Raw genomic sequence first — 25926 nt, forward strand, 5'->3', positions numbered from 1 at the left:
AAGGCTTGGTGGGGTGAGTCATTCATTCAGTCAGGAAAGGATATCAGGACTTTTAATATTTTATTTAAAACATTTTAGAATACAAAACAGAAAACAAAACAGACAAACAGGCTCAGACAGGGAAAAGCATACAGTACATACATCATCGACATTCAATATTACAGATGTAGCATGCAGCAGAGAGATGTCAAGTTGGGCCTGCTCAAATTTGATCTGGGGTACATTTTCTGAAAATGGGAATGGGAGTACTGCTGCTGCAATTACTGAAGTGAGTTGATGGTGGCCACTTGCTGTTCAAACTGGCTCTCCTCTGCCTGTGTCTGCGCTAGCTGAGTGAGGGCACCCTTGACCTCAGTCTCCAGTCTCCCCATATGCACCTGAAGCTCTGAGAGGGCGCTATTGTCCTGGGGGCACTGCCATCACTGGGACCTCCGTGGTGACAGCCTCCAGCACTGGGGCAGGCTTGGGCACCACAGCAGACTTGGAGGGAGCTGGAGAAGACTTGCCTGGGGCTGCAGTAGACTTGGCTGGTGCTGAAACAGGCTTGGCTGTGGCGGGTGCAGGAGCAGGCTTTGCTGGGTCAGGGGCAGAGACAACTGGGGCTGCTTGGGTAGAGGCTGGCTCCACCTTGTGCACCTTTTTCTTCTTCTCTTTAGGTGAGGGAGCAGGTGAGGACTCGGCAACAACAGGACTTGGCCCAGCAGCAGCCGTTGGTTGGGCTTCTGCAGATGCTACAGGTGGAGTTGGTTCAGGCTCAGAGACAGCAACAGGTTCAGGGAGGGCAGCAGCTACAACTGGGGCAGAAGCAGGTTCAGGGACCAGGTTATCTTCAGGAGCCTCAAGGATTATCTCTAGGTCCGAGATCTTTCCATTGGGCTCTGAGAGGGCTCGATTGTCCTGCTGGGCGTTCTCCATGCTGGCCTGCAGGCTACTGTTGCTGCTCTGCGCAGTCCTCTGCTCATCACACACCATATCCAGTCTCCTCTGTAATGCCTGCTTGCTCTCCGCATGGCTGGGCTTCTCAGTGGCGGAGACCTTGGCCCCCAGGCCTCTCCTGATGTGCTCATCAGCCTGCAGACTCTCCGTCTTCTCCCCGAAGTCCTGACACAGTTTGGCCAGCTCCGCACTTTGTTTGGTCTCAGCCTGGCTGCTGAGCCGGATGACGGCGTCACGAAGAATGGAGTTCTCCTGCTGCAGTTTGGTATTTGGCCCTTTTTCCAGTTGGTCCTGAAGGCCAAGGATCTTTGCGTTGAGCATCTGGGTCTGGGCTACATCAACCTGGTAACGGGCGTGCATGCGAGCTTGCAGTTTAATCATCTCTTGCTCCCGCTTACTCAGCTGGGAACTCAGCCTGTTCTCCACATTGGCCAAATTGGACTTCACAGCAGACAGCTCTTTGGAGAGATCTCTCAGATGGTTCTTGGCCACAGTAGCAACCTCTTGTTCTGCTGCCAGCTGTTTCTCCCTCTCATCCAGTTGTTTCTTCAGCATGGCCACTGGGTCTCCTTTCTGAGTCGTCGTGTGGCACGTGTCCTGAATGATGCCGGCCTTCTCAGACATGATCTCGATGAGCCTGTGAGCTTCTCCTTCATTGACCATGCTACTGTCCACTGCTGCAGCAGGCTCAGCCTTCTTCTTGGAGGCCTTCTTCTTGGGTTCCTGTGCCTTTGCTGCAACAGCGGCAGGTGGCTGAGATCCCACTGGGGGCACTGCCATCACTGGGACCTCCTTAGTGACAGCCTCCAGCACTGGGGCAGGCTTGCGCACCACAGCAGACTTGGAGGGAGCTGGAGAAGACTTGCCTGGGGCTGCAGTAGACTTGGCTGGTGCTGAAACAGGCTTGGCTGTGGTGGGTGCAGGAGCAGGCTTTGCTGGGTCAGGGGCAGAGACAACTGGGGCTGCTTGGGTAGAGGCTGGCTCCACCTTGTGCACCTTTTTATTCTTCTTTTCTTTAGGTGAGGTAGCAGGTGAGGACTCAGGGCGACTTGGGGCGGCAGCAGCCGCTGGTTGGGCTTCTGCAGATGCTACAGGTGGAGTTGGTTCAGGCTCAGAGACAGCAACAGGTTCAGGGAGGGCAGCAGCTACAACTGGGCCAGAAGCAGGTTCAGGGACCAGGTCATCTTCAGGAGCCTCTGGGATTACCTCCAGTTTTGGGATCTTCCCTTTGGGCTTTTGTTCCTTCTTCTTTCCTCTGTTCTTCTTCTTCTTCTTAGCGTGAAAGGGCTGCATCTTACACAATTCTTGAGTTTGCTTAGTCAGTGCCTCCTGATAAGAAGATAATAAAGTGATCATTATGGCAAAGATGACCAATAATGCACCCAAAATCATGATCCCATCATAGATATCCATCCTCTCTATACGCTTGCTTGCTTGAGAAGGGAGAAGACAAAGATTTAGCCATCGCTTATTTATATCTTGGCATGTATGACATCACTGATGACATCACAACGGCACTTATGACATCACCGATGACCTCACAGTTGTGGTGACATCATTGATGACCTCACAGCTGCTCAAGTGACAGTGACACCACTGATGACGGGGGTCTGGTCCATGACATTAGGTCACAGGTTTGGAATCCGGTCCGTGGGTGTTCCAATGTGTATGGTCTCATCAGTTGGTATGAGAGGGCCTTTTCTACTCCGTCATTACTCCGTCAGTCCAGTGGACAATCCGTGGCCTGTGAAGTTGTGGCACTTTGAGCTGACTAGACGCGCTGGCCCCGTGTCCTAGATAGCTTCCATCAATCTCATCATCAGTGATGTAGAACTGTATGACATCATCATGTGATTTATCACCTCATCAATGATGTCATAGCAGCGTGTTCTTCTGTGGTTTATGTTGCATTACCGACTCCTTCTGGATTTATCCATCCACTGTTTCCCTACATTCTGTCCCTCCCTTCTCCCTCCACCCCTGGATCCTTCTCTCTGCCGACAATCTCCATAGCAGTGTGAGCTGAGATTGGTCTATATAAGATGTGACATCCTTTTGGGCATTGTTGGCACAGTCATTACATCACTGATGATGTCACAATGTGGGGGCAGCTGTGGCTCAGGAGGTAGAGCGGGTCGTCCACGAATCAGAAGGTCAGTCCTTGGGCAAGACACCGAACCCCAAATTGCTCCTGATGGCTGTGCCAGCACCCTGCGTGGCTATATAAATGCACTATATAAATGCGATATATAAATGCAGTCCATTTACTATTTACAATGTCTATCTATGAACTTGTGATTGTGAATGTGTTGTGATCAGTGATGTCATGTCACTCAAGTCATAAGGGTGCCGCGTCTATGTGCCGACAGGCCGCAGTGCCGACAGGTCGCAATGCCGATAGCCCACAAGCAGAACCAGCTGAGCGAGGCGGCGTGCAGCGTGTCGGTGGAGCTAACCTCTCCAAGCCCCACGCCAAACCTAACCTCCCCCCATGCCTAAACCTAACCTCCCCCAGACCCTAACCCAAAACCTAACCTCTCCCTAACCTCTCCCACCCCCACGCCTAAACCTAAGGTCGGCATTGCGAGTGGTCGGCATAGCGGGTGGACCCCGTCATAAGGCGCTTTTGGACCAAACAGTTCTGATGACTAACTGCCCGCAGGTCCCCTGAGAACTACACCTTCAAAGGCATTTTTCTGTTTACATTGCCTATAGGAACCATAAGAACTAAGCAGACATGCTAACTGCTACTAGCTTCACAGCAAAGCAAGTCAGAATTCACAGGGAATTGATACTACTTTGGCTAATAATTAGCTAGCTAACGTTAGTTAGCATGCAAAAAGCGGTGGCAGGCGAGTGCATTTTAGCTTCTACACTACCCAGACGCCAACAACCGCCCCCCCACACACATACTCTGTGTGTGTGTGTGTGCGTGTGTGCGTGCGTCCGTACGTGTGTGCGTGTGTGTGTGTGTGTGTGTGTGTGTGTGTGTGTGTAGTATTTCAACAGTATTGTTATTTTGCATTCATAAGTATGAATCAGAAAATGTGATCTGGTTTCTTGTTGGTAGTTTCTTCTTGTTGTTCTCCAAAATTCAGTTTTAGGGTGCATGTCCCTTTTAATTGCATCGTCACATACATAAATGCTGTTTGTTGTTTCAGGACTGTAATTTCTATGGGGCAGCACAACAGGAGTTATCAGCACATGCTATAGTAGCTGGAGGGTTTAGCTTATGGACAGGGATGACATCGCAACTATCTGGGGCATCTGCTTTAGCATCAATGAAAACAAAGGACATTCCCTCAGGGCTCTTGTATATTTCAGAGAACCACTGACACCAATTAATCAAATACTTTCTTTTTTCTTTCTTTTTAGATCAGGGTTGCATATTATTGATGGACAGGTTTTCTGAGAGGTACAAAAAGTGAGAGATTTCATTTTAAACCAACATTCACATTTCTGCCTGGCTCTGTCACACAAAAGGTGTAGAGCCACTTGCCTTAACCCATTGATACCTGATGCAGCATTTGCATGTATATCCCTCATTTGTGTGCGTATCCCTTTAAGACTGCGAATCGCGTTAATGCGGTTTGCGGTCTTAAAGGGGTACACACACAAATGCTGCATCAGGTATCAATGGGTTAAAAGGCAGTGGTAAACACGTTTCCTCTCAGTGATAGGTTTACAAGTCACGTGCAGCAAATGTGAGGCCGCTTTGTGAAGCCAAATGACTCCCTGTTTACTGGCCAAGAGTGAGCCAGTTTGGCATGTCGATAATCACAATCCATAACCGGCATGTATGGCCCAAGGAAATGGCCTCCTTGATTTATGGAAAAAGAGTCAATCCACCGCTTATTTTCCCTGAACTTTATCAACCACAAATTGGAGCTGTTGATTGACTTTATAGGGCCCCAGAGGAGTGTTGACATGTAGTGATCTTTTGATGAGAATAAAATATGCTCAAATGGAAATTGGACTTGGGATTTGATTGGGATTCCAGCATGGCCCTCCATTAAAGACCCTGGAAACCCAAAATAATTCACAGAGCACATTCACATTCAAAGAGCATTGTTATAAATCCAAATGACAGTCATCACTTTTCTAGGTCAGGCTGCTTGCCCATTGCGTAATAACACTGCTTTCACTGGATGCTTGCCAATGTCTTAACAAGATATTGCACATTTCATCAGGATTCCGAGCGCGTTGGGAGGGTTTGTTTGGCCCCAGCCTGGTGCAGCTTTGCACCTCAGAACTACTGTCTGGAAAAAGGGGGCTGTAGCACCCATTAATGTAATAATTTACCAGAAATGTAATAACACCCGGAAAAGTAATACAATTTTCACTTAACTTGATCAAAAATGTAATAAAACCCAATAATGTGTGCGTCCTGGTGGCTCACTTGGTAGCACGCGTACGACGGAGGCTCGGTCCTTCGCGTGGCGGGTTCGAATCCGACCCGAGGTCCTTTGCTGCATGTCATCCCCTCTCTCTCTTGTCTTAAAAACATGTATTGTGTTCGCATTGGTTTTTTGTATTATGCATTTTGCATTATTTTGTAATGTGTTTTATAATCAGTCGTGTGGAGTATGATGACAGAGCAGGACCTATGGACACACCCTCTAAACAATTAGTGAACACACCTGTGAGCTATTAAGTGAAATGCTGTGATTGGCTGGGCTGTTCCATATATGTGAATATTTGTCCTGTTGTCTCCATTCTGATGAAGGTTGTTGAACCGAAACGTTAATAAAACTCCAAGTCTTTAAGTATGCTCCAGAGTGCAGACTTTTTTCTTTTCAACGTATAGCTTTGTTAGTCTAGCACCTGGTTTGCATAGTGGATGTGCAGACGCTTCTCTCTACTATCCCCTCTCTCTCCCCACCTTTCCTGTCTGAGTGCTGTCCTATCTAAAGAAATAAAACAAAAAAAAAACAAAAAAAAAACCCAATGTCATCACTTGACAGCAGCATGTTAGATCGCCGCTTTGGTGGCGGGTACCAGTAGGTCACAAGGCCCGCCTCTGCCATGTTAGTGAATGGGGAAATGCGCCTAACTAAACAATCAAAGTACACGTCAGATTTTTTCCCCCCAAAGGTGGTTTATATAATTTTAGATAGTTCTTATCACAGTAACCTGTCCAAGTGTTCATTTTTCTGATCCATCAGTTTAGCACACATGTCAAATATAACGCTAAACTACGACGTGACAATGTGACAAAGCTGCTCTAAACACATCAGCTACTATAATATATTTCCCTGCATCTCATACTGAGATTAGATAAGTTAGGTAGGGTTAGGGTGGAGAAATGACTGGTGGCCTAATGACCACAGTGGTGTAATAGACTTATAGGCTACTCAGCTCCTGCAGCCTCACTGACGCTGTGCCCCTGTCTGTGAAAAGCGTCTGTCCAGTCGCACCTTCGCAAACAGATGCGGGATTCCCGGAATCCTGTACCCAATCTCAGACACTGATTGTGCAGAAAAATCGCACACCAGCTATTTCTGTCTGTGTTTGTTTGTTGTTGCTCCGTGAGGGTTACAGAGCGCCCCATGCAGGAGGCTGTTTCGCCAGCCGGGGTCTGGGAGGAGGGAGGGGGAGAAAGCTCTGCGCCCCGCTGCAGCTCTGCGCTCCGGAGGAAAACTTTTGCACAACTTTTGACAACAATCACGTAAAGGGGAGAAACGAAAATCAAAAAGGGACCTCATGGCGGTCTATATGGCAAGCTGGACAAGGGCATAACGTGGAGAAATCTCGCATTGTGTTACCCCAGAGCGGGGGGTTTGTCCTATTGTGCTGTGCTGCGGCAACCAGCCTCGCGTCACTAGGCTCTCCTAACGATAGTTAGACAAGCCACACACACACATGGGAGAAAAATAATTCAATTTCTAGTTCGCCACTGAATGGCCAAATTGATATAACTTTCAACCATTTTGAGCAACGCTGTTTCCATACAGGCCACCAGCGTTGGCTAGTTGTTTATATTTATAAAGATATTGCAGCTCTCATATAAATTATTTTCGAGGCGGTGGGCAAACTGTAATGGCGTTGATTTCCGGAAAAAGATTCCTGAGCTGAGCACAGTCAAAGAGTATAGTATAGACAAGAGGATACGTCATTTCTTGTTTTTTCCCATAGGTTTTTTCAAATCAAGCAGCATGCCATTTTGTTACATATCTGGGTGGTAAGTCCCCCTTTAAGTTTGGGAACCCCTGATCTATGACATCATCAGTATCAGTCAAGCTGAAATGCAGATTAAACAAAATATGTATTTATTTATTTATTTATTTATTTATTTATTTATTTATTTCGGGTCATGGGCAATTAAAACATTTCATAAAATAAAACAAAAAAGTACAAGCAAAGCAGCACAAGGCTGTTAGACCGAAAACGTGTAGGCTGAAGCTATAGCTTATAGCGCCTACCCTTCTTACATAAAAAAGCTATACAAACAGAAAAATGATTATCGAATAATCAATTATAAACAAAACAGAGACAACAATTCTCAAATTCAAATAATTACAAAATTGATAATTACACTGCATATACATTGCATTACCCGCATATACATATATACACATATATATATACATATATATACATAGGCTATCTCAATAATTATTATCATTATAATCATTATTATAATCACAATAATCACTTTAATAATTATACATAAATCATAATCATTTGTAAGTAATATTGATCATCAGTGATAATTGTTTTAATTTATTCAAAGTCAAGCAAATACAGTGTAAACAAAATATGTATACATCGTTATTTGTAAGTAATATTCATCATCAGCGATTGTGTCACCAGTGATGTCATTCGAGCAAAGGCCCAGCCAATGGAATTGGCTGGATATTATGTCTGTCTGTCTGTCTGTCTGTCTGTCTGTCTGTCTGTCTGTCAGCACGCCCACTGGCCAAAAGAGGGCGCTGTGGGGTGTGTTCAATCATAAAAAGGTGCCTAACTTTCAAACGGATTCACGTAACACCACAAAACTTTGTAGAAAGGATGGCCATTGGCCAAGGACGAACTGATTAACTTTCCACGCCCACTGGCCAAAAGGAGGCATGGCAATTGGGGTATGCCGTGGTGGAGGTATGCAATTTAGTGCCCTCTAGTTTACAACTCAAATAGGGCGGCGTTGTGAGCATGCTCAGTTGAGCAATTGTGGGTCTTCTTCTTCTTTGGTGTTTTATGGCAGTTAGCATCCTTTATGTTGCATTACCGCCTCCTTCTCGCAATTGTGGGTTGCCGCCGCGCCACGCAACGCCACCCTTTTATAGTATTAAAATGATATCTGCGTGATTGAGAGGGGAGATGATCAGAGGGGCGGCGTTTTTACCACCGTCATTAAGACAGGGTCTGAAGTATGGGTAGAGTGTCTCAGTGAAGGTGCAGCCAGTAAAGGAGCAGATAAGAGCTGCTGCATCTACGTCATAAAAGGAGACCAGACCCTCCTCATAATCCACAAACACCCCGACCTTCTGAGGCTTCGTCTTCAGAGAGAGGAGGACGCCAGGGCCAGCATGAGCTTTGTACTCATTTCCGTTCCTCAAACCTATAGTCCAGAAGCCTTTTTGAGGGGTCATTTTGATGTGCCCCTTCCTGATGATCGACCCTCTGGCCACGCCTAAATCCCATGCAGTCTTCCCTTTAACCTGAACCTCGTAGTAAAATCTTCCTGTAGAGAAGCGCTGCTTTCCTAAGACACAGAGACCAGGATAAGATATCCCTGGGTTGTCTGGGAGATTGTTCCATACATCACCAACATTTACTTGTTTCCCATCATCAGACAGGATGAGACAAGGAAGTGCTGTAGCAGGATCCAGAGTCACATCCACTGCATACTGCTGGACCCTCTTCAGCTCAGGCTCAGGCAGCTTGTCCATCTCTTTCCTGAGAGTCTCCTCCAGATGAGCCACAGCTCTCAGGGTCCCCTCATATGAGCGACGGACACTGACCTCTGTCCAGTCCTTGGTGAGTGGAGGAGTGTTCAGGGATGTGAAGCTTTGGAGGAGCGGTGCAGCGGTTCTCTTCATCAGCTCAGAGATTTCCTGTTCCAGCTCTTTGATGAAACCTTCAGCCTGTTTCTCTGTTGTTTTCTGCTTTTCAATCGTCTCAGTGACCTCAGCCCGGCCTTTCTCCACAGAATGCATCAGAGCACTGAAGAACCGCACACTGTCTGCCTTGCTGAGCTCTACTGAGTGTTTGATGTCCTGAATCTTCAGTTGTCTCTCCTGGATCATCTGCCAGATTTCTTGCTGAATTTCAGCCCCTGTCTTACTACTACTCACTGACTTTTTGAACTGAGCAGCCATCTCAGATATGAAAGTATTGACCCGCAGCTTAGGTCTTCTGTCAAAAACCTCTTTACACATGGGACACTGGCATAGTGCATTAACAGACCAGTACTGAGTGATACAATTTTTGCAAAAGTTGTGTCCACATGGTGTGGAGACTGGATCAATGAACACATCCAGACAGATGGGACATCGAAAATGCTCTTCAGAAAGTAGACAGCTGGCAGAAGACATATCTAGAGAATGAGACCAAAAGTAAGCTAGCCGAGGCGTCCCTTTCATAACCTCAGCAGGGAGGGATTTATGACATCACTGATGACATCAAAATTATATGACATCACCAATGATGTCACAATATCTATGAATTCATCAGTTGGCATGACATCATCAGTGATTTATGGCATCATTGAAGATGTCACATACATAATAGACATACAGGCAGACATGAGTGCATGACATCACTGAATGTTTATTGTTTATTTGGATCCCCATTAGTTGTTACCGAGGTAACAGTTACTCTTCCTGGGGTCCACGTTAAGAACATAAAAGTATACACATGCATACATTTATACAATTGAATACAATTACAGCAATAATATGATCCACCCCATCCCCCAAAAACAAATACATTACAGTACAAAATATTTCAATAAAACCACATAAAACTAGTAGTATCTATGACCATATTGACCAGATACTTGTTACTACCAGTAACAAATTTACCAAAAAACCCTAAATCTTGTGCGCTATGCGCTCACTCGATTTCTAGGGTGGAGACTGGAGAAACTACCTTCAGCCAGGAAGGATTTATTACATCACTGATGACATGACAATTGCTGGAGTGACAGCACTAATGATGTCACGATTGTTCGAGTGACATCACTGATGATGACATCACTGATGACATCACAATTGCTCAAGTGACATCAATGATGACATCACTGATGGCATCACTTCCGTCACAAATCGTGACTGACACCACCACAGAGCCCACTTAGCCAATTTTAACTAAAGATGACTTTTCCCTTTTCTATCTATTTATTTTGCGGGCCTGTACCCAAGAATAACTACTCTTTAGTTTATTTTTAGAACTTTCTTTACTCATTGCTTGAGTAATTAAGTATGGCAACCTATTCCAATGGGAGATCTCTATACATAACAGTTTTTTTCATTGCATTGGTTCTAGGTTGAGGCACTGTAACATAACCCTTTCTCACTTGTCTTGTTTCATGGTCATGTTTGTTCTTAGAAAATGTTATTTTGGAGTACATGCAGTAGGGTTGTTTTAAAACACAAATATTTCTGAATCAGATAAGGAGACTGCATATTAATCTGTCTTCTTCTCAGCCAGGAAAGATCAGTGTGGATTTTGTCTATACCTTCTCTTATTGAACAGCTGAGGGCAAGACATGCCGCTCTATTCTGCACTAAGTGAAGCTTGTGCAGCTCTTTGTTTGCTGACCTGGACCAGACTGCAGGAAGGAAGGAAAGAGCTCTTAACATAGAAGTCCTCTCCCCATTTTTCAAATATCCTACAGTATCTATGTGATTATGCCACCATAGATGCCCATCAAGAGAAGTTTCGCTTCAGTGACTTGCTCTATAGAAGTGCCCTTGATGTTAATACATAATGATGTCATAACGTTGTCATCATAATGTCTTGACGTCAAAGTTCTACGGAAAAAGACATCACAGTACTGATCTCTGTGAAGTGTAGCCTCAATGCGAGACTCAGCCTGTTTCTCATTCTCATATGGCGTTGCAGGCTCCATTGAAAATGGCCCTACTTGTTCATACATGTAGCAATCGCAATAAAACACTACTTGCCTTATACACAAGGTTGTTGTGCATTGAATAGGGCTATTTGTGTTGTTAAATATTGCGTAGTTTCCAATTCCGGGGCGTTTTTGTCATGCCAAAGCCTGTAATTCTAAGTTGTGGCCCCCTCCCTCTGGAACAGTCTTCCGCTGTTTATAAAAAATGCAGAATCAGTTGTCCGTTTCAAGAAGCTGCTAAAAACTAATTTGTTTCATCAGCACGTTGTCTCATAATGTGTGATTACCTTCCGTGCAACTTTTATTCTTGATATTGTTTGTGTTTGTGTTTCCTCTCTGGTTTTACTGTGTAGTTTTACTGTTTTTTTATTTCTCTTGTCGTTATCTTCTTATTTTTAATGTTGCTTTGACAGCACCTTGTAACACTGATTTTGAAAGGTGCTTTATTATAAATAAAATGTACTTAGGGTACATGTTTAATAGATTCAAGATTCAAGATTCAAGATTTTTATTGTCACTCCATGGTACAAGTATCACGTGTGAAATTCTTGTGCTGTGGACTCCGTTTACAACATAGTACAAATATAACAGGGCATATGAGTGCAAAAACAACAAGAGACACAACAAGCAATAAGGCAGTATAGTGATACGACAAGTCAGAGACAGTGGCATATTCACTGCACATAGGTGCACATGTCATGAGCATACTTTAGACGTGCTTAAACATTTTAAATTTGGCGTATTTGACATACAGGTGCAAATAGCATATTCCTTATTAAATATACAATTAAACTCGGCGTTCTAAATTCGGCGTATTTGACATACAGGTGCAGATAGCATATTCCTTATTAAACATACAGTTAAACATTAGACATACGTAATGGTAGCAGCTACAGTGCGGTACAGTACGGCTACTACACTATTTGTGTATGTTAAGGAGTCTCGTGGCCTGCGGGAAGAAACTGTTCCTCAAGCGATTTGTGCGTGCTTTCGGAACCCTGTATCTTCTCCCTGAAGGTAACAGGGAGAACAGGCTGTTGTGGGGATGGTTTGTGTCTTTGATGATCTTCAGGGACCTCCTGAGGCACCGCTGTTTATACAGTTCATGCAGATCTGGCAACTCACATCCTGTTACGTGCTGGGCCGCGCGTCTCACTCTGCGTAGCGCCCTGCGGTCCATGGTGGTACAGTTCCCGTACCAGGTGGTGAAGCAGCCAGTCAGCAGGCTTTCAATGGTGCCTCTGTAGAAGTCCATAAGGATTTCTGGCCTTAGCCCAAATTTCTTCAGGCGCCTGAGTCCGTGTATTCACTGTTGGGCCTTTTTGACAACAGTGGCGGTGTGGCCGGCCCAAGTCAGGTCCTGGTGGATGTTGACTCCCAGGTACTTGAAGCTGTCCACCCTTTCCACCACTGTGCCGTTGATGGTGATTGGGGGGGGGTGTGCTCCCCCCCCTCCTGTAGTCTACAATGATCTCCTTGGTCTTGGAGACGTTCAGAGAGAGGTGGTTGTCCTGGCACCATTGTTCCAGGGCCCCCACCTCCTCTCTGTAGGCCGTCTCGTCGCCCCCCGATATCAGCCCCACGACTGCTGTGTCGTCTGCAAACTTCACGATGGTGTTCGAAGTTTGAGTCGCCACGCAGTCGTGGGTGTAGAGGTCGTACCAGAAGGGGCTGGAGACGCACCCCTGGGGCGCACCTATGCTGATGGTCAGTGGGGAGGAGGTGAGGTTGTCCACCCTCACCACCTGGCGGCGGTCTGTCAGGAAATCCAGGATCCAGTCGCACATTGCTGTGTTTAGTCCCAGATCCTTGAGCTTAGATTCCTATTCATACTAGCTATATATTTTGATATTGCCGATGAACCAGATGACTCTCTCTAGTCTCCTAGTCTAGTCTCTAGATTAGGAATCTTACCTTTTTCTTCAACCGGACTGTAAAATAGTATTAAGTTTGGAATGCTAATGTATAGATACAGTATATATAATGTGTAGATACAGTATATATACAGTAAAGAGACTGGTAGCATCAGCAGTGACTTAGCAGTGCTGTGTGTACCTACAGAAAGTATGCAGTGTCAGGGAAGCAAGCAGTCCCATCCACACACTGACGTTCCGTTTCGTCTACAGAACTGGCTGCTGCTTACTCCTGACCAAGCACATTGCATCTGGTTTCTGCTGTCTGGTTGCCAAAGCAGAGAGAGGCTGTTTACACAGCTCCAATTAGATGAGCTCAAACATGTTGAACGTGTGTCTCCACTCCCGGCCCACTCGGCTAGCTTGCTGCTCACACAGAGAAAAGACCGGCCCGCTCGGCTAGCTTGCTGCTCACACAGAGAAAAGACCGGCCCACTCGGCTAGCTTGCTGCTCACACAGAGAAAAGACCGGCCCACTCGGCTAGCCTGCTGCTCACACAGAGAAAAGACCGGCCCACTCGGCTAGCTTGCTGCTCACACAGAGAAAAGACCGGCCCACTCGGCTAGCTTGCTGCTCACACAGAGAAAAGACCGGCCCACTCGGCTAGCCTGCTGCTCACACAGAGAAAAGACCGGCCCACTCGGCTAGCCTGCTGCTCACACAGAGAAAAGACCGGCCCACTCGGCTAGCCTGCTGCTCACACAGAGAAAAGACCGGCCCACTCGGCTAGCTTGCTGCTCACACAGAGAAAAGACCAGCCCACTCGGCTAGCTTGCTGCTCACACAGAGAAAAGACCGGCCCACTCGGCTAGCTTGCTGCTCACACAGAGAAAAGACCGGCCGACTCGGCTAGCTTGCTGCTCACACAGAGAAAAGACCGGCCCACTCGGCTAGCTTGCTGCTCACACAGAGAAAAGACCGGCCCACTCGGCTAGCTTGCTGCTCACACAGAGAAAAGACCGGCCCACTCGGCTAGCCTGCTGCTCACACAGAGAAAAGACCGGCCCACTCGGATAGCTTGCTGCTCACACAGAGAAAAGACCGGCCCACTCGGCTAGCTTGCTGCTCACACAGAGAAAAGACCGGCCCACTCGGCTAGCTTGCTGCTCACACAGAGAAAAGACCGGCCGACTCGGCTAGCTTGCTGCTCACACAGAGAAAAGACCGGCCCACTCGGCTAGCTTGCTGCTCACACAGAGAAAAGACCGGCCCACTCGGCTAGCTTGCTGCTCACACAGAGAAAAGACCGGCCCACTCGGCTAGCCTGCTGCTCACACAGAGAAAAGACCGGCCCACTCGGCTAGCCTGCTGCTCACACAGAGAAAAGACCGGCCCACTCGGATAGCTTGCTGCTCACACAGAGAAAAGACCGGCCCACTCGGCTAGCTTGCTGCTCACACAGAGAAAAGACCGGCCCACTCGGCTAGCCTGCTGCTCACACAGAGAAAAGACCGGCCCACTCGGCTAGCCTGCTGCTCACACAGAGAAAAGACCGGCCCACTCGGCTAGCCTGCTGCTCACACAGAGAAAAGACCGGCCCACTCGGCTAGCTTGCTGCTCACACAGAGAAAAGACCGGCCCACTCGGCTAGCTTGCTGCTCACACAGAGAAAAGACCGGCCCACTCGGCTAGCTTGCTGCTCACACAGAGAAAAGACCGGCCCACTCGGCTAGCTTGCTGCTCACACAGAGAAAAGACCGGCCCACTCGGCTAGCTTGCTGCTCACACAGAGAAAAGACCGGCCCACTCGGCTAGCTTGCTGCTCACACAGAGAAAAGACCGGCCCACTCGGCTAGCTTGCTGCTCACACAGAGAAAAGACCGGCCCACTCGGCTAGCCTGCTGCTCACACAGAGAAAAGACCGGCCCACTCGGCTAGCTTGCTGCTCACACAGAGAAAAGACCGGCCCACTCGGCTAGCTTGCTGCTCACACAGAGAAAAGACCGGCCCACTCGGCTAGCTTGCTGCTCACACAGAGAAAAGACCGGCCCACTCGGCTAGCTTGCTGCTCACACAGAGAAAAGACCGGCCCACTCGGCTAGCTTGCTGCTCACACAGAGAAAAGACCGGCCCACTCGGCTAGCTTGCTGCTCACACAGAGAAAAGACCGGCCCACTCGGCTAGCTTGCTGCTCACACAGAGAAAAGACCGGCCCACTCGGCTAGCTTGCTGCTCACACAGAGAAAAGACCGGCCCACTCGGCTAGCATGCTGCTCACACAGAGAAAAGACCGGCCCACTCGGCTAGCTTGCTGCTCACACAGAGAAAAGACCGGCCCACTCGGCTAGCTTGCTGCTCACACAGAGAAAAGACCGGCCCACTCGGCTAGCTTGCTGCTCACACAGAGAAAAGACCGGCCCACTCGGCTAGCCTGCTGCTCACACAGAGAAAAGACCGGCCCACTCGGCTAGCTTGCTGCTCACACAGAGAAAAGACCGGCCCACTCGGCTAGCTTGCTGCTCACACAGAGAAAAGACCGGCCCACTCGGCTAGCTTGCTGCTCACACAGAGAAAAGACCGGCCCACTCGGCTAGCTTGCTGCTCACACAGAGAAAAGACCGGCCCACTCGGCTAGCTTGCTGCTCACACAGAGAAAAGACCGGCCCACTCGGCTAGCTTGCTGCTCACACAGAGAAAAGACCGGCCCACTCGGCTAGCTTGCTGCTCACACAGAGAAAAGACCGGCCCACTCGGCTAGCTTGCTGCTCACACAGAGAAAAGACCGGCCCACTCGGCTAGCTTGCTGCTCACACAGAGAAAAGACCGGCCCACTCGGCTAGCTTGCTGCTCACACAGAGAAAAGACCGGCCCACTCGGCTAGCTTGCTGCTCACAGAGAGAAAAGACCGGCCAGTGCCTCTGTCTGGACACTTTCATTTCTTGGTCCCTCACAGTCTGAATGGGCACTGTGGTTGTCAAGTACAATATAGGCCATTGCACTAACAGAAGCATAAGCCATGTCATGCTTTAGGACATAGGCCTACTGGGTTACCTTTGATGGAAATCTCCAACAATGATAGGGGACATATTGACTTCTCATTCCACTGGGTTTTGTGTTTCTAGCATAAAAACAATTTCCACTTCATAGTCATAGAAACATTGAAACTAGCTAGCTGACTCAATTCAAATGATAATTTAAACTTGAAAATGGTAATGTAATTCCTCAATGACATTATCATTTTCAACACATGTGTGTGTTATTTCAGTAAAAATGAAAATGAAAATGGAATAATCCAATTTTCATTTTCATTTTCATATACTTGTAAGGGCTTTCTATGTCTATATAATAGGGGTGTCACGATACACTCAGTTCACGATACGATACGTATCACGATACTGGGTTCACGATAACGATACGATACGATTTTAACAATATTTTTTTAAACTTGAATAATGACAATATATGACTGGAAAAGTAGTATTTTATTTGAAATGCACAAATACAAAACATGCTGTTGTGGGAAATTGTTATTACAATAACAACTAGAAAAAACATGAGATTGGAGATAAGGCTTATCTTGAAATAGAATGAGTTACACCGTCACTTAGATTTACTTTGAACTAAAAGGTTTCTCAGCAGTATAAATTCTCATTATGCATCTTCAGTTTTTCTTCAAACTCAAACAACAAGACTTTTCTTAGTCTATTTTTTATGCATCTTCAGTTTTTCCTGTCAAGTAAACAGTTTTGCCAGAAACTCAATTTAATGGTTTCTCTCCTGTATAACTTCTCATGTGTCTCTTCAGAGACTTGTTCAACTGAACTACTTTCCACACATTGAACTTCAACAAACAAGTACGTTTCTTTGTCTACTTTTGAAAAAAAATTGTCACAGATAACGCACGAAGTGAACCTGCAATACACGGGAGGCGCTGTTTTGCTGTTTTTCATTTGAATAGAGTACATTGCAAAGCATGTTCAGTCTTTGATAATGTAATGTCGAATGTCAAACATGTAATGTCAAATACAAATGCATTTTCATTTGAATTGTGACTTACATAATGCTTGCAGGGATGGAAAATTAGGCTGGATTTTTTGGATTGCATTTACATTTCCACATTTAAATTACAAGTTTGATATAGTCCATTGAAAAGCAGTATGACTAAATTAAAAAAATGTCAAATACCATTTAAATTATCATTTGACATTTTCTACAAAAATGCATTTTAATTTGAATTGTGACTTAATTAATGCTTGCAGAGATGGAAAATTAGGCTGCATTTTTCGGATTGCATTTTCATTACCAAATTTAAATTACCATTTGAATATAGTCCATTGTAGAGCGGGCTATGGACTTTGAAAATTAAATGTCAAACAGCTTGTCATTTTAATTCTTATATAGTCATAGAAAGCCCTTACAAGTATATGAAAATGAAAATGAAAATTGGATTATTCCATTTTCATTTTCATTTTTACTGAAATAACACACACGTGTTGAAAATGATAATGTCATTGAGGAATTACATTACCATTTTCAAGTTTAAATTATCATTTGAATTGAGTCAGCTATGGGCAGTCTTTGATAATGTAATGTCGAATGTCAAACATGTAATGTCAAATACAAATGCATTTTCATTTGAATTGTGACTTACATAATGCTTGCAGGGATGGAAAATTAGGCTGGATTTTTTGGATTGCATTTACATTTCCACATTTAAATTACAAGTTTTATATAGTCCATTGAAAAGCAGTATGACTAAATTAAAATTAAATGTCAAATACCATTTAAATTATCATTTGACATTTTCTACAAAAATGCATTTTAATTTGAATTGTGACTTAATTAATGCTTGCAGAGATGGAAAATTAGGCTGCATTTTTCGGATTGCATTTTCATTACCAAATTTAAATTACCATTTGAATATAGTCCATTGTAGAGCGGGCTATGGACTTTGAAAATTAAATGTCAAACAGCTTGTCATTTTAATTCTTATATAGTCATAGAAAGCCCTTACAAGTATATGAAAATGAAAATGAAAATTGGATTATTCCATTTTCATTTTCATTTTTACTGAAATAACACACACATGTGTTGAAAATGATAATGTTATTGAGGAATTACATTACCATTTTCAAGTTTACATTATCATTTTCAAGTTTACATTATCATTTGAATAAAGTCAGCTATGGGCTTCCATAGCTTACATCATCACTAATGATATCACAATTGCTCGAATGACATACAGTAACTGATTACATCAAGCCCTGCAGTGGAGGATTTATGACATAACTAATGATGTCACAATGCCTGACATCATCAGTGATGTCATAAATCATCCTGGCTAAGGCTACAGTAAAGCTGCCTTCTCTCACCGCGAGGTAGAGTGGAGAAAGCTCACTAGGGGGTAAGTAGCTCAAAGTTTAAACAATTTCAACTTTGGGTGCCGCGCACAGTGGCAAATTCGATCGGTGTGCGACCCCAAGGGTAGAAAACGATGGCACAGCGGGCGCAGAGCTATTTTACTGCGGGTCATGTGTGGGGGATTTAAGTGGTGGGAGAGAAGCCATGCCGTTATTAGACTGTCTTGTTTGATCATTGACCCACTGATCTTTCCAGACTCACAGTTTCATCTGTGATCGCTGTTCATCTATAACCTGGTATCAGCCCCATACTGTATGAATCATAGTTTGTTACCAGGCTAGTTCATCTGCACATTGAGACAGAAAACTCACATTGCATTCATTTTTTCAACAATATCTACTTTTATAATTGACTGATCACTGATCTTTCCAGCTGACCAAAGAAAAGGTAATGGAGAAGTTAAGTGCAGAGCTGGTCGGGCGAGAGTTTGTCCGACACTACTACACACTCCTGGACCAGGCCCCTGACTACCTGTACTCCTACGTGCATGGCAGCCTGGACAGCAGTGGCAAACCAGTGGAAGTCGTTTATGGACAATCTCAGATCCAGAAGGTGATGGCGCTTACTTTACGGGATTGTCGCACCAAGATCAGGCACGTGGATGCCCACGCCACACTGAACAAAGGCGTGCTGGTGCAGGTGATGGGCGAGCTATCCAACAACATGCAGCCCATGAGGAAGTTCATGCAGACCTTTGTGCTGGCACCTGACAATATCGTCAACAACAAATTCTACATCCACAGCGACATGTTTCGTTACCAAGATGATGTGTTTGGCGACTCAGATGCCGAGCCTCCAAAAGAGTCTGAGGAAGAGGTAAAGGAGATGGAGGAGAGGGTTCCCTCTCCTGACGTGGCTCAGGAAAAGTATGCTGCCTTGTATGAACAGACGCCTGCTGCCTTCTACGAACAGACGCCTGCTGCCTTCTACGAACAGACACCTGCTGCCTTGTACGAACAGACGCCTGCTGCCTTGTGCGAACAGACACCTGCTGCCTTCTACGAACAGACGCCTGCTGCCTTGTACGAACAGAAGCCTGCTGCCTTGTACGAACAGACGCCTGCTGCCTTGTACGAACAGACGCCTGCTGCCTTGTATGAACAGACACCTGCTGCCTTGTACGAACAGACGCCTGCTGCCTTCTACGAACAGACGCCTGCTGCCTTGTACGAACAGACGCCTGCTGCCTTGTACGAACAGACGCCTGCTGCCTTGTACGAACAGACGCCTGCTGCCTTCTACGAACAGACGCCTGCTGCCTTGTACGAACAGACGCCTGCTGCCTTCTACGAACAGAAGCCTGCTGCCTTGTACGAACAGACGCCTGCTGCCTTGTACGAACAGACGCCTGCTGCCTTGTACGAACAGACGCCTGCTGCCTTCTACGAACAGACGCCTGCTGCCTTCTACGAACAGACGCCTGCTGCCTTGTACGAACAGACGCCTGCTGCCTTCTACGAACAGAAGCCTGCTGCCTTGTACGAACAGACGCCTGCTGCCTTGTACGAACAGAAGCCTGCTGCCTTGTACGAACAGAAGCCTGCTGCCTTGTACGAACAGACGCCTGCTGCCTTGTACGAACAGACACCTGCTGCCCTCTACGAACAGACGCCTGCTGCCTTCTACGAACAGACGCCTGCTGCCTTGTACGAACAGACACCTGCTGCCTTCTCCGAACAGACGCCTGCTGCCTTATACGAACAGACACCTGCTGCCTTATACGAACAGACGCCTGCTGCCTTCTACGAACAGACGCCTGCTGCCTTATACGAACAGACGCCTGCTGCCTTATACGAACAGACGCCTGCTGCCTTCTACGAACAGACGCCTGCTGCCTTCTACGAACAGACGCCTGCTGCCTTGTACGAACAGACACCTGCTGCCTTATACGAACAGACGCCTGCTGCCTTATACGAACAGACGCCTGCTGCCTTCTACGAACAGACGCCTGCTGCCTTCTACGAACAGACGCCTGCTGCCTTATACGAACAGACGCCTGCTGCCTTCTACGAACAGACGCCTGCTGCCTTCTACGAACAGACGCCTGCTGCCTTCTACGAACAGACACCCTGCCCAGAGCTGGCAGCTCCTGGAGAGGAGGAGGAAGGAGCGGGGGCGAGCCCTGAGCCGGAGGTCGAGGAGGAGGCCGAAGTAGAAATGAAGACTGCTAACTTGTACGAACAGACGTCTGCTGCCTGCTATGAACAGACGCCTGCTGCGTTCTACGAACAGACGCCTACTACCTTCTACGGACAGACGCCTCTTGCCTTGTACGAACAGACACCTGCTGCCTTCTACGAACAGACACCTGCTGCCTTCTACGAACAGACGCATGCAGCCTTCTATGGACAGACGCCTGCTACTTTCTACAAACAGACGCCTGCTGCCTTCTACAAACAGGTGCCTGCTGCCTTCTACAGACAGATGCCTGCTGCCTTCTACAGACAGACGCCTGCTGCCTTATATGAACAGATGCCTGCTGCCTTCTATGGACAGATGCCTGCTGCCTTCTACAGACAGACGCCTGCAGTTGTGACAATGCATGCTGGGGAGAAATGCGACTCGGAGGTGCGCAGGGTCGTCCGATATCCCAACCACCACCAGCTGTTCGTAGGAAACGTCCCGCATGATGTGGACAAGGCCGAGCTCAAGGAGTTCTTTGAACAGTATGGTACAGTCGTTGAGCTGAGGATCAAAAGTGGAGGTAGAATGCCAAACTTTTGCTTTGTGGTGTTTGATGACTCTGAACCCGTACAGAAGATCCTCAGCAACAGGCCCATCAAGTTCAGAGGAGATGTCCTTCTGAATGTCGAGGAGAAGAAGACCCGCTTGGCCAGGGAGGGTGACAGGCGGGACATCCGAAGGTCCAGACCAGTGCGGGAGGGCGGACAGGGCAAGTCGGAGGTGTACAGAGTAGTCCGGTACCCCGACGCCCATCAGCTGTTCGTGGGAAACGTTCCACATGACATGGACAAGGCCGAGCTCAATGAGTTATTTGAACAGTATGGTACAGTCCTGGAGCTGAGGCTCAAAAGCGGAGGGAAGCATCCAAACTTTGGCTTTGTGGTGTTTGATGACTCTGAATCTGTACAGAAGATCCTCAGCAACAGGCCCATCAAGTTCAGAGGTGATGTGCGTCTGAACGTGGAGGAAATGAACACCTGGTTGGCCAGGGAGGGCGACAGGCGGGACTTCCGGCCCAGGGGTCCCGGGGGTCCACAGGAAGAGTCTGCTGCCTTCTACGAACAGACACCTTGTCCGGAGCCAGCAGTTCCTGATGAGGACGAAGGGGAGGCGGTGGGCCCTGAGCCGGAGAAGGAGGCCGAGGCTGCCATGGTGGAGCTGAAGATGGAGATGCAGGCAGACGACGAGCAAGCAGCCGACAAGCAGACAGAGAAAAACCCCGCCATGGCCACGCCCACTGCAGAGCCCGGCGCCGTCTGCACCACCACCGCTCCAGAGGAAAACAGGTCGTTCTCCCGGGCGTCTGTCGTCAGTAAGAACCTCCCACCCAGTGGGACCATCCCTCTGGTTGGTCGGGGCGCCCGTTCAGGGGGGAGGGGAACTGGGGGGAATAGCGTGATCCTTCCATGCACAACATCCTGCCAGTGAAACTCCTGTTCAGGGGGAGGGGAACTGGGGGGATAACATGATGCTTCCACACTCTGTCCTGCCAGTGAAAAAAAAAAAGGGGCTGGTAACTTCACGTTCATGTATCGGAGAAAAAGCATGTGCCGGTAGAGACAGGAAACCCTACATGGGCTTATTCTGGGTCTCTACCAATATTCAAAATGATCCTTACAAAGCATACAATATTAACTCATTCTCTGCCAGGGTCATTTCGGTCTGTGTGCTCCCAGTGCCAGGATTTTGAGCATATTTCCTGATCTTCCAGGACCCACAGAATATTCTGTGCTAGGAATAAAATTACACAACATATCTCACAATAAAGCAGAGACTCTCTTCTTACCCCTTGTAAAAAACTGAAACTATCCCATGTTTCCTTGTTTAGTTACAAGCAGTGGAAGTTAGCTTGTTTTCACTAAAAATGCCCTCCTTGGAACATAAATATGAGAAAAAGAGGTTTTTAGTGAAGGACACCGTTTCAAGCAGAACTCTCTTTTGAGCCTTTTATTTTTTGCCTCAGTGACACATCAGACACATTATACAGTATTTGTTTTCCCAAATAAATAAATAAAAAATAAGAGAATGTATTTGAGGGAGCTGTGTCGGTCCATCCCGCCCAGTGAGCGGCTACAGAGAGAGAGAGAGAGAGAGAGAGTCTGGCCCCTGGGGTTTCTTGACAGATGAGGCTTGGCCGCAGTATTTATCAAAGTATGATAAATATGTGCACAAAATCAAATAAATAATTTACTTTTACAGTTGCCATGTGGATTTTTAGCTTAGCTTGATAAAAGCATAAACAAATGGAACGAACCCTTATGTGATCACACTCACACACTCTCTCTCTCTCTCTCTCACACACACACACACACACACACACACACACACACAGGAATAACGAGTGCTGTAACGTTACCTGCTGTCACGTTACCTCTCATAACTAACGTTAGCACAGAAGATCACACAATAGCTACGTTAGTGCTGTAAACTTTGAAATGTTTATTTGACACATGTTTCGCCTTGGTTACTGGGGACGGGTGTGTGACGCGGTTTGACGCGTTTGACGTATCCATGTGATTCCCCCTCCCTTGAGTGTGACAGAGCTCTCCCTTGAGAGGGAGAGCTGGCAAGAGGAAACGTGAAGCGAGTCATGCCGGCGGCATAAGTTATAAACAATGCGTGACAATTATACTCGAATGTTGTGTGTGTGATCATTTCATCTCAAACGCGATACAAAAAATAGGCTACTTTTTACCATCGTCATCGCTCTCTCCAAGTGGCACCCATTTCTCCTCCTCCGATTCATCTGTGTCAGACGGATCAGAACGCTGTGAAGGGGAGCCTTCTTCGCCCTGGCGCTCCGTCGTGGAGCAACAACAAAAACGCTGGCGTCTTCCTCGCCATCGTCGCCATCCGAGAACTCTGGGTTGGACTCTGTTTCGACCACAGGCTCCACCCATAAATACTAAACTAGCGGGTTCCTTTTATCAGTTTGACCTGAAACAATGTCACAGGCTGGGAAAGTGTCTGATGTAATGTAAACAGCCAAAACATGAAAGTACGTCCGAGTACGTCTTTGGCACAGAACGCCATTGTTAAAAGTACGTCCGGGTACGTCTTTGGCAGAGAATGAGTTAATGAAAACAAGAGAGAAGAAACAAGCAAACAAGATCAAAGAAACAGGAAAACAAAAGAGCCAAGTAGACAGTAGGCTTGCTGCGGTATTCGGTGTTACCGGGGTTACCCGGTGGTGAGACATACACCGATTACATAACGTGCCCACCGGTAACACCTTTTGTTTTTATGGAGGAAGAATTGAAAGGAAAACTCTGCAGTTTCAGCGTGCGCTGGTATAAATTACAAGCGCTCCCTCTTCAACAGTGCAATAGAGGTGGGGATATTGAGTAAGCACATGCACAAGTACCAGAGGAGGTTTTTCCAGTGAGGCATAGGAGGATGGTCCTCCTCTATTAGATTGGGGATTTTATATAAAAAAAAATATTATCATTTTTTATTTTTATTTTTTATATTTTTCATTTTTCATTTTTCATTTTTCATATTTTTTTTTATAATAAAATATCAATCAAATGTGTTTTTTCTCATGTGCAGACGCTCATTTTTTCATTCATTATATTCTTAAAATGCTTCAACAACAGTGACCTGTAGGGCACTGATGGAAAGGAGCGCTCCATGCAGACAGGAGTCACTCTGGTCCTGGTCCCAGTCTGGAGTAGGAAGGTAAAAAAACATACGCCCTGTGGGCATTTATTTATTAGGTTATTTATCTAATGAAAAAATATGATTGGCTGAAAAACACTTGCAATTCACAGAGAACACGTGAGAGTGATGTGTTTCCCAACCAATCAAATTGAGCTGGAGCGGAACACGCCCTTAGGCCTGGTGAAATCAGGTGAAACCTAATTGGTTGTTGGTTGGATAGATTGCTAACTTGATTGACATTGTATCGTCCACTGGTATCTCACGCTGAATCAAGTAGGAAGTGAAATTCATGCTGCTGCCTGTGATGACCTGACAGGAATGATTTACGACATTTACTGACGACAGTAGCAGCAAATTATATTTCCCCCTTATTTTTATTTACTTTTTATCAATCAGTAAGTGTTCACAACCCAGACAGTCGTTGCATTGGATTACGAGCCAAAACGAGTTTCGAGTTGCGGGAGCCTTGCGCTGCGGTGCGCGATACTGGGATATTTGCAACGTCTCGGCTGCAGCGGTTCCACTACAGACGGCATGGATATACAAGTAAGTCAATTGATTTCAAGTTATCCGGGCCTTCTATTAAATTCGGCGTGGAAATGGTTCACCGAGCAGCGCTATTTTTGTCGTATTGAAGTGTCATCCTGTAATTTTTTATAATAAAACCCGCAACCTTAAATTCCCACATTTTTTAACTGAATTTGGCCTGTAAATCGATGGCTGACAGCGAGCTCATTTTTAAAGCTTGAGTGGTGATCTTTATACCATATGAAAGTAGAAGAAATAAGGAATCGATTGGGACGAAGCATGTCAACCTAGCATGTCGGGAAGGGGGGGTAAATAACGCTCCAAAGTTGATGAATTGGAATGTAACTAAACGAGTATGTTGATAGTGCAGGGGAAGGGAACACTCTCGTTCCAGATGCAATAAAGTGTAATTTAACGCTATTTGACAACAGTTTCGGCCATAGACTTTGTCAAGTATCATACAGTGCAAGACAGCCATTATAAAGACAGGTGGGGTGATTGAATGGACAACACCTGTCTTGTGAAAGCACACCTGAGTGTGATTACAATGACATCATAGGATCAGTCATGCAGTAATAGGCTACATTTTCGGTACTGGCGCAGATTAATCAAAACATTGATGTCACAGGTAGGCTGTATACCATAATATATCATGAATCTATGTGAATAAATAGATTTATATAAATAGTAATCACAGCCTAATGCATAGAGATAAATCCTGAAACCTTCTCGCAACAGTTCTAGCCTAAGCCAGTGGTTTTCAAAGTGGGGTCCCCAGCAAAAAGGGGGGATAATCTATTTTCACTATAATTCCATGCCATCCATAAGTAACACAATCTAAGATAGTGTAGAAGTGAGTAACTAGGCTAATTATAACCATAACAGCACAAATAATTGACAAAAATCTCGAAATAAATATACAGTATTTACTCTGAGAAATGAAATAATGAGAAAAGGAACAATTATTGATGGTTAAAACTGAATAATGACATCACAACAGTCTAATCCTAATGCTAATTTAAAATGAGATTTGGGCGTTTTGGGCAAAAGACGAAAAAAAACGCCAACTTTTTTTCCGGCGGCGACCTTTGGTCGCCACCGAAGCTACCTCCCCTGTTTCCAATCTCAGCAGCCGCCACTGACAAGTACGGCAGCAAAGCAGGATGCTACATGTAGGCTAGCACAAGCAGCAGCATACAAAACATGTCAGACATACAATGTAGCATTTAGTACCAAAGAGAAAAAACAAACAGGCATAGTCACAG

The 25926-nt window shown here is 46.2% G+C and overlaps 1 protein-coding gene across 1 annotated transcript; it reads right to left on the reverse strand.

The window, feature by feature from the left end:
- Positions 1-396: 396 nt before the first annotated feature.
- LOC310780649 (uncharacterized protein) lies at positions 397-2229 on the reverse strand (the record flags this gene model as incomplete). The annotated part of the gene is made up of 1 exon (XM_083641167.1): positions 397-2229. The coding sequence occupies one exon, from the start codon at positions 2227-2229 to the stop codon at positions 397-399; it is 1833 nt and encodes a 610-aa protein (XP_083497293.1).
- Positions 2230-25926: the final 23697 nt, after the last annotated feature.

The sequence above is a fragment of the Poromitra crassiceps genome, assembly GCF_964638095.1.
Source record: "Poromitra crassiceps genome assembly, chromosome: 8".
Taxonomy (NCBI): Eukaryota; Metazoa; Chordata; class Actinopteri; order Beryciformes; family Melamphaidae; genus Poromitra; species Poromitra crassiceps.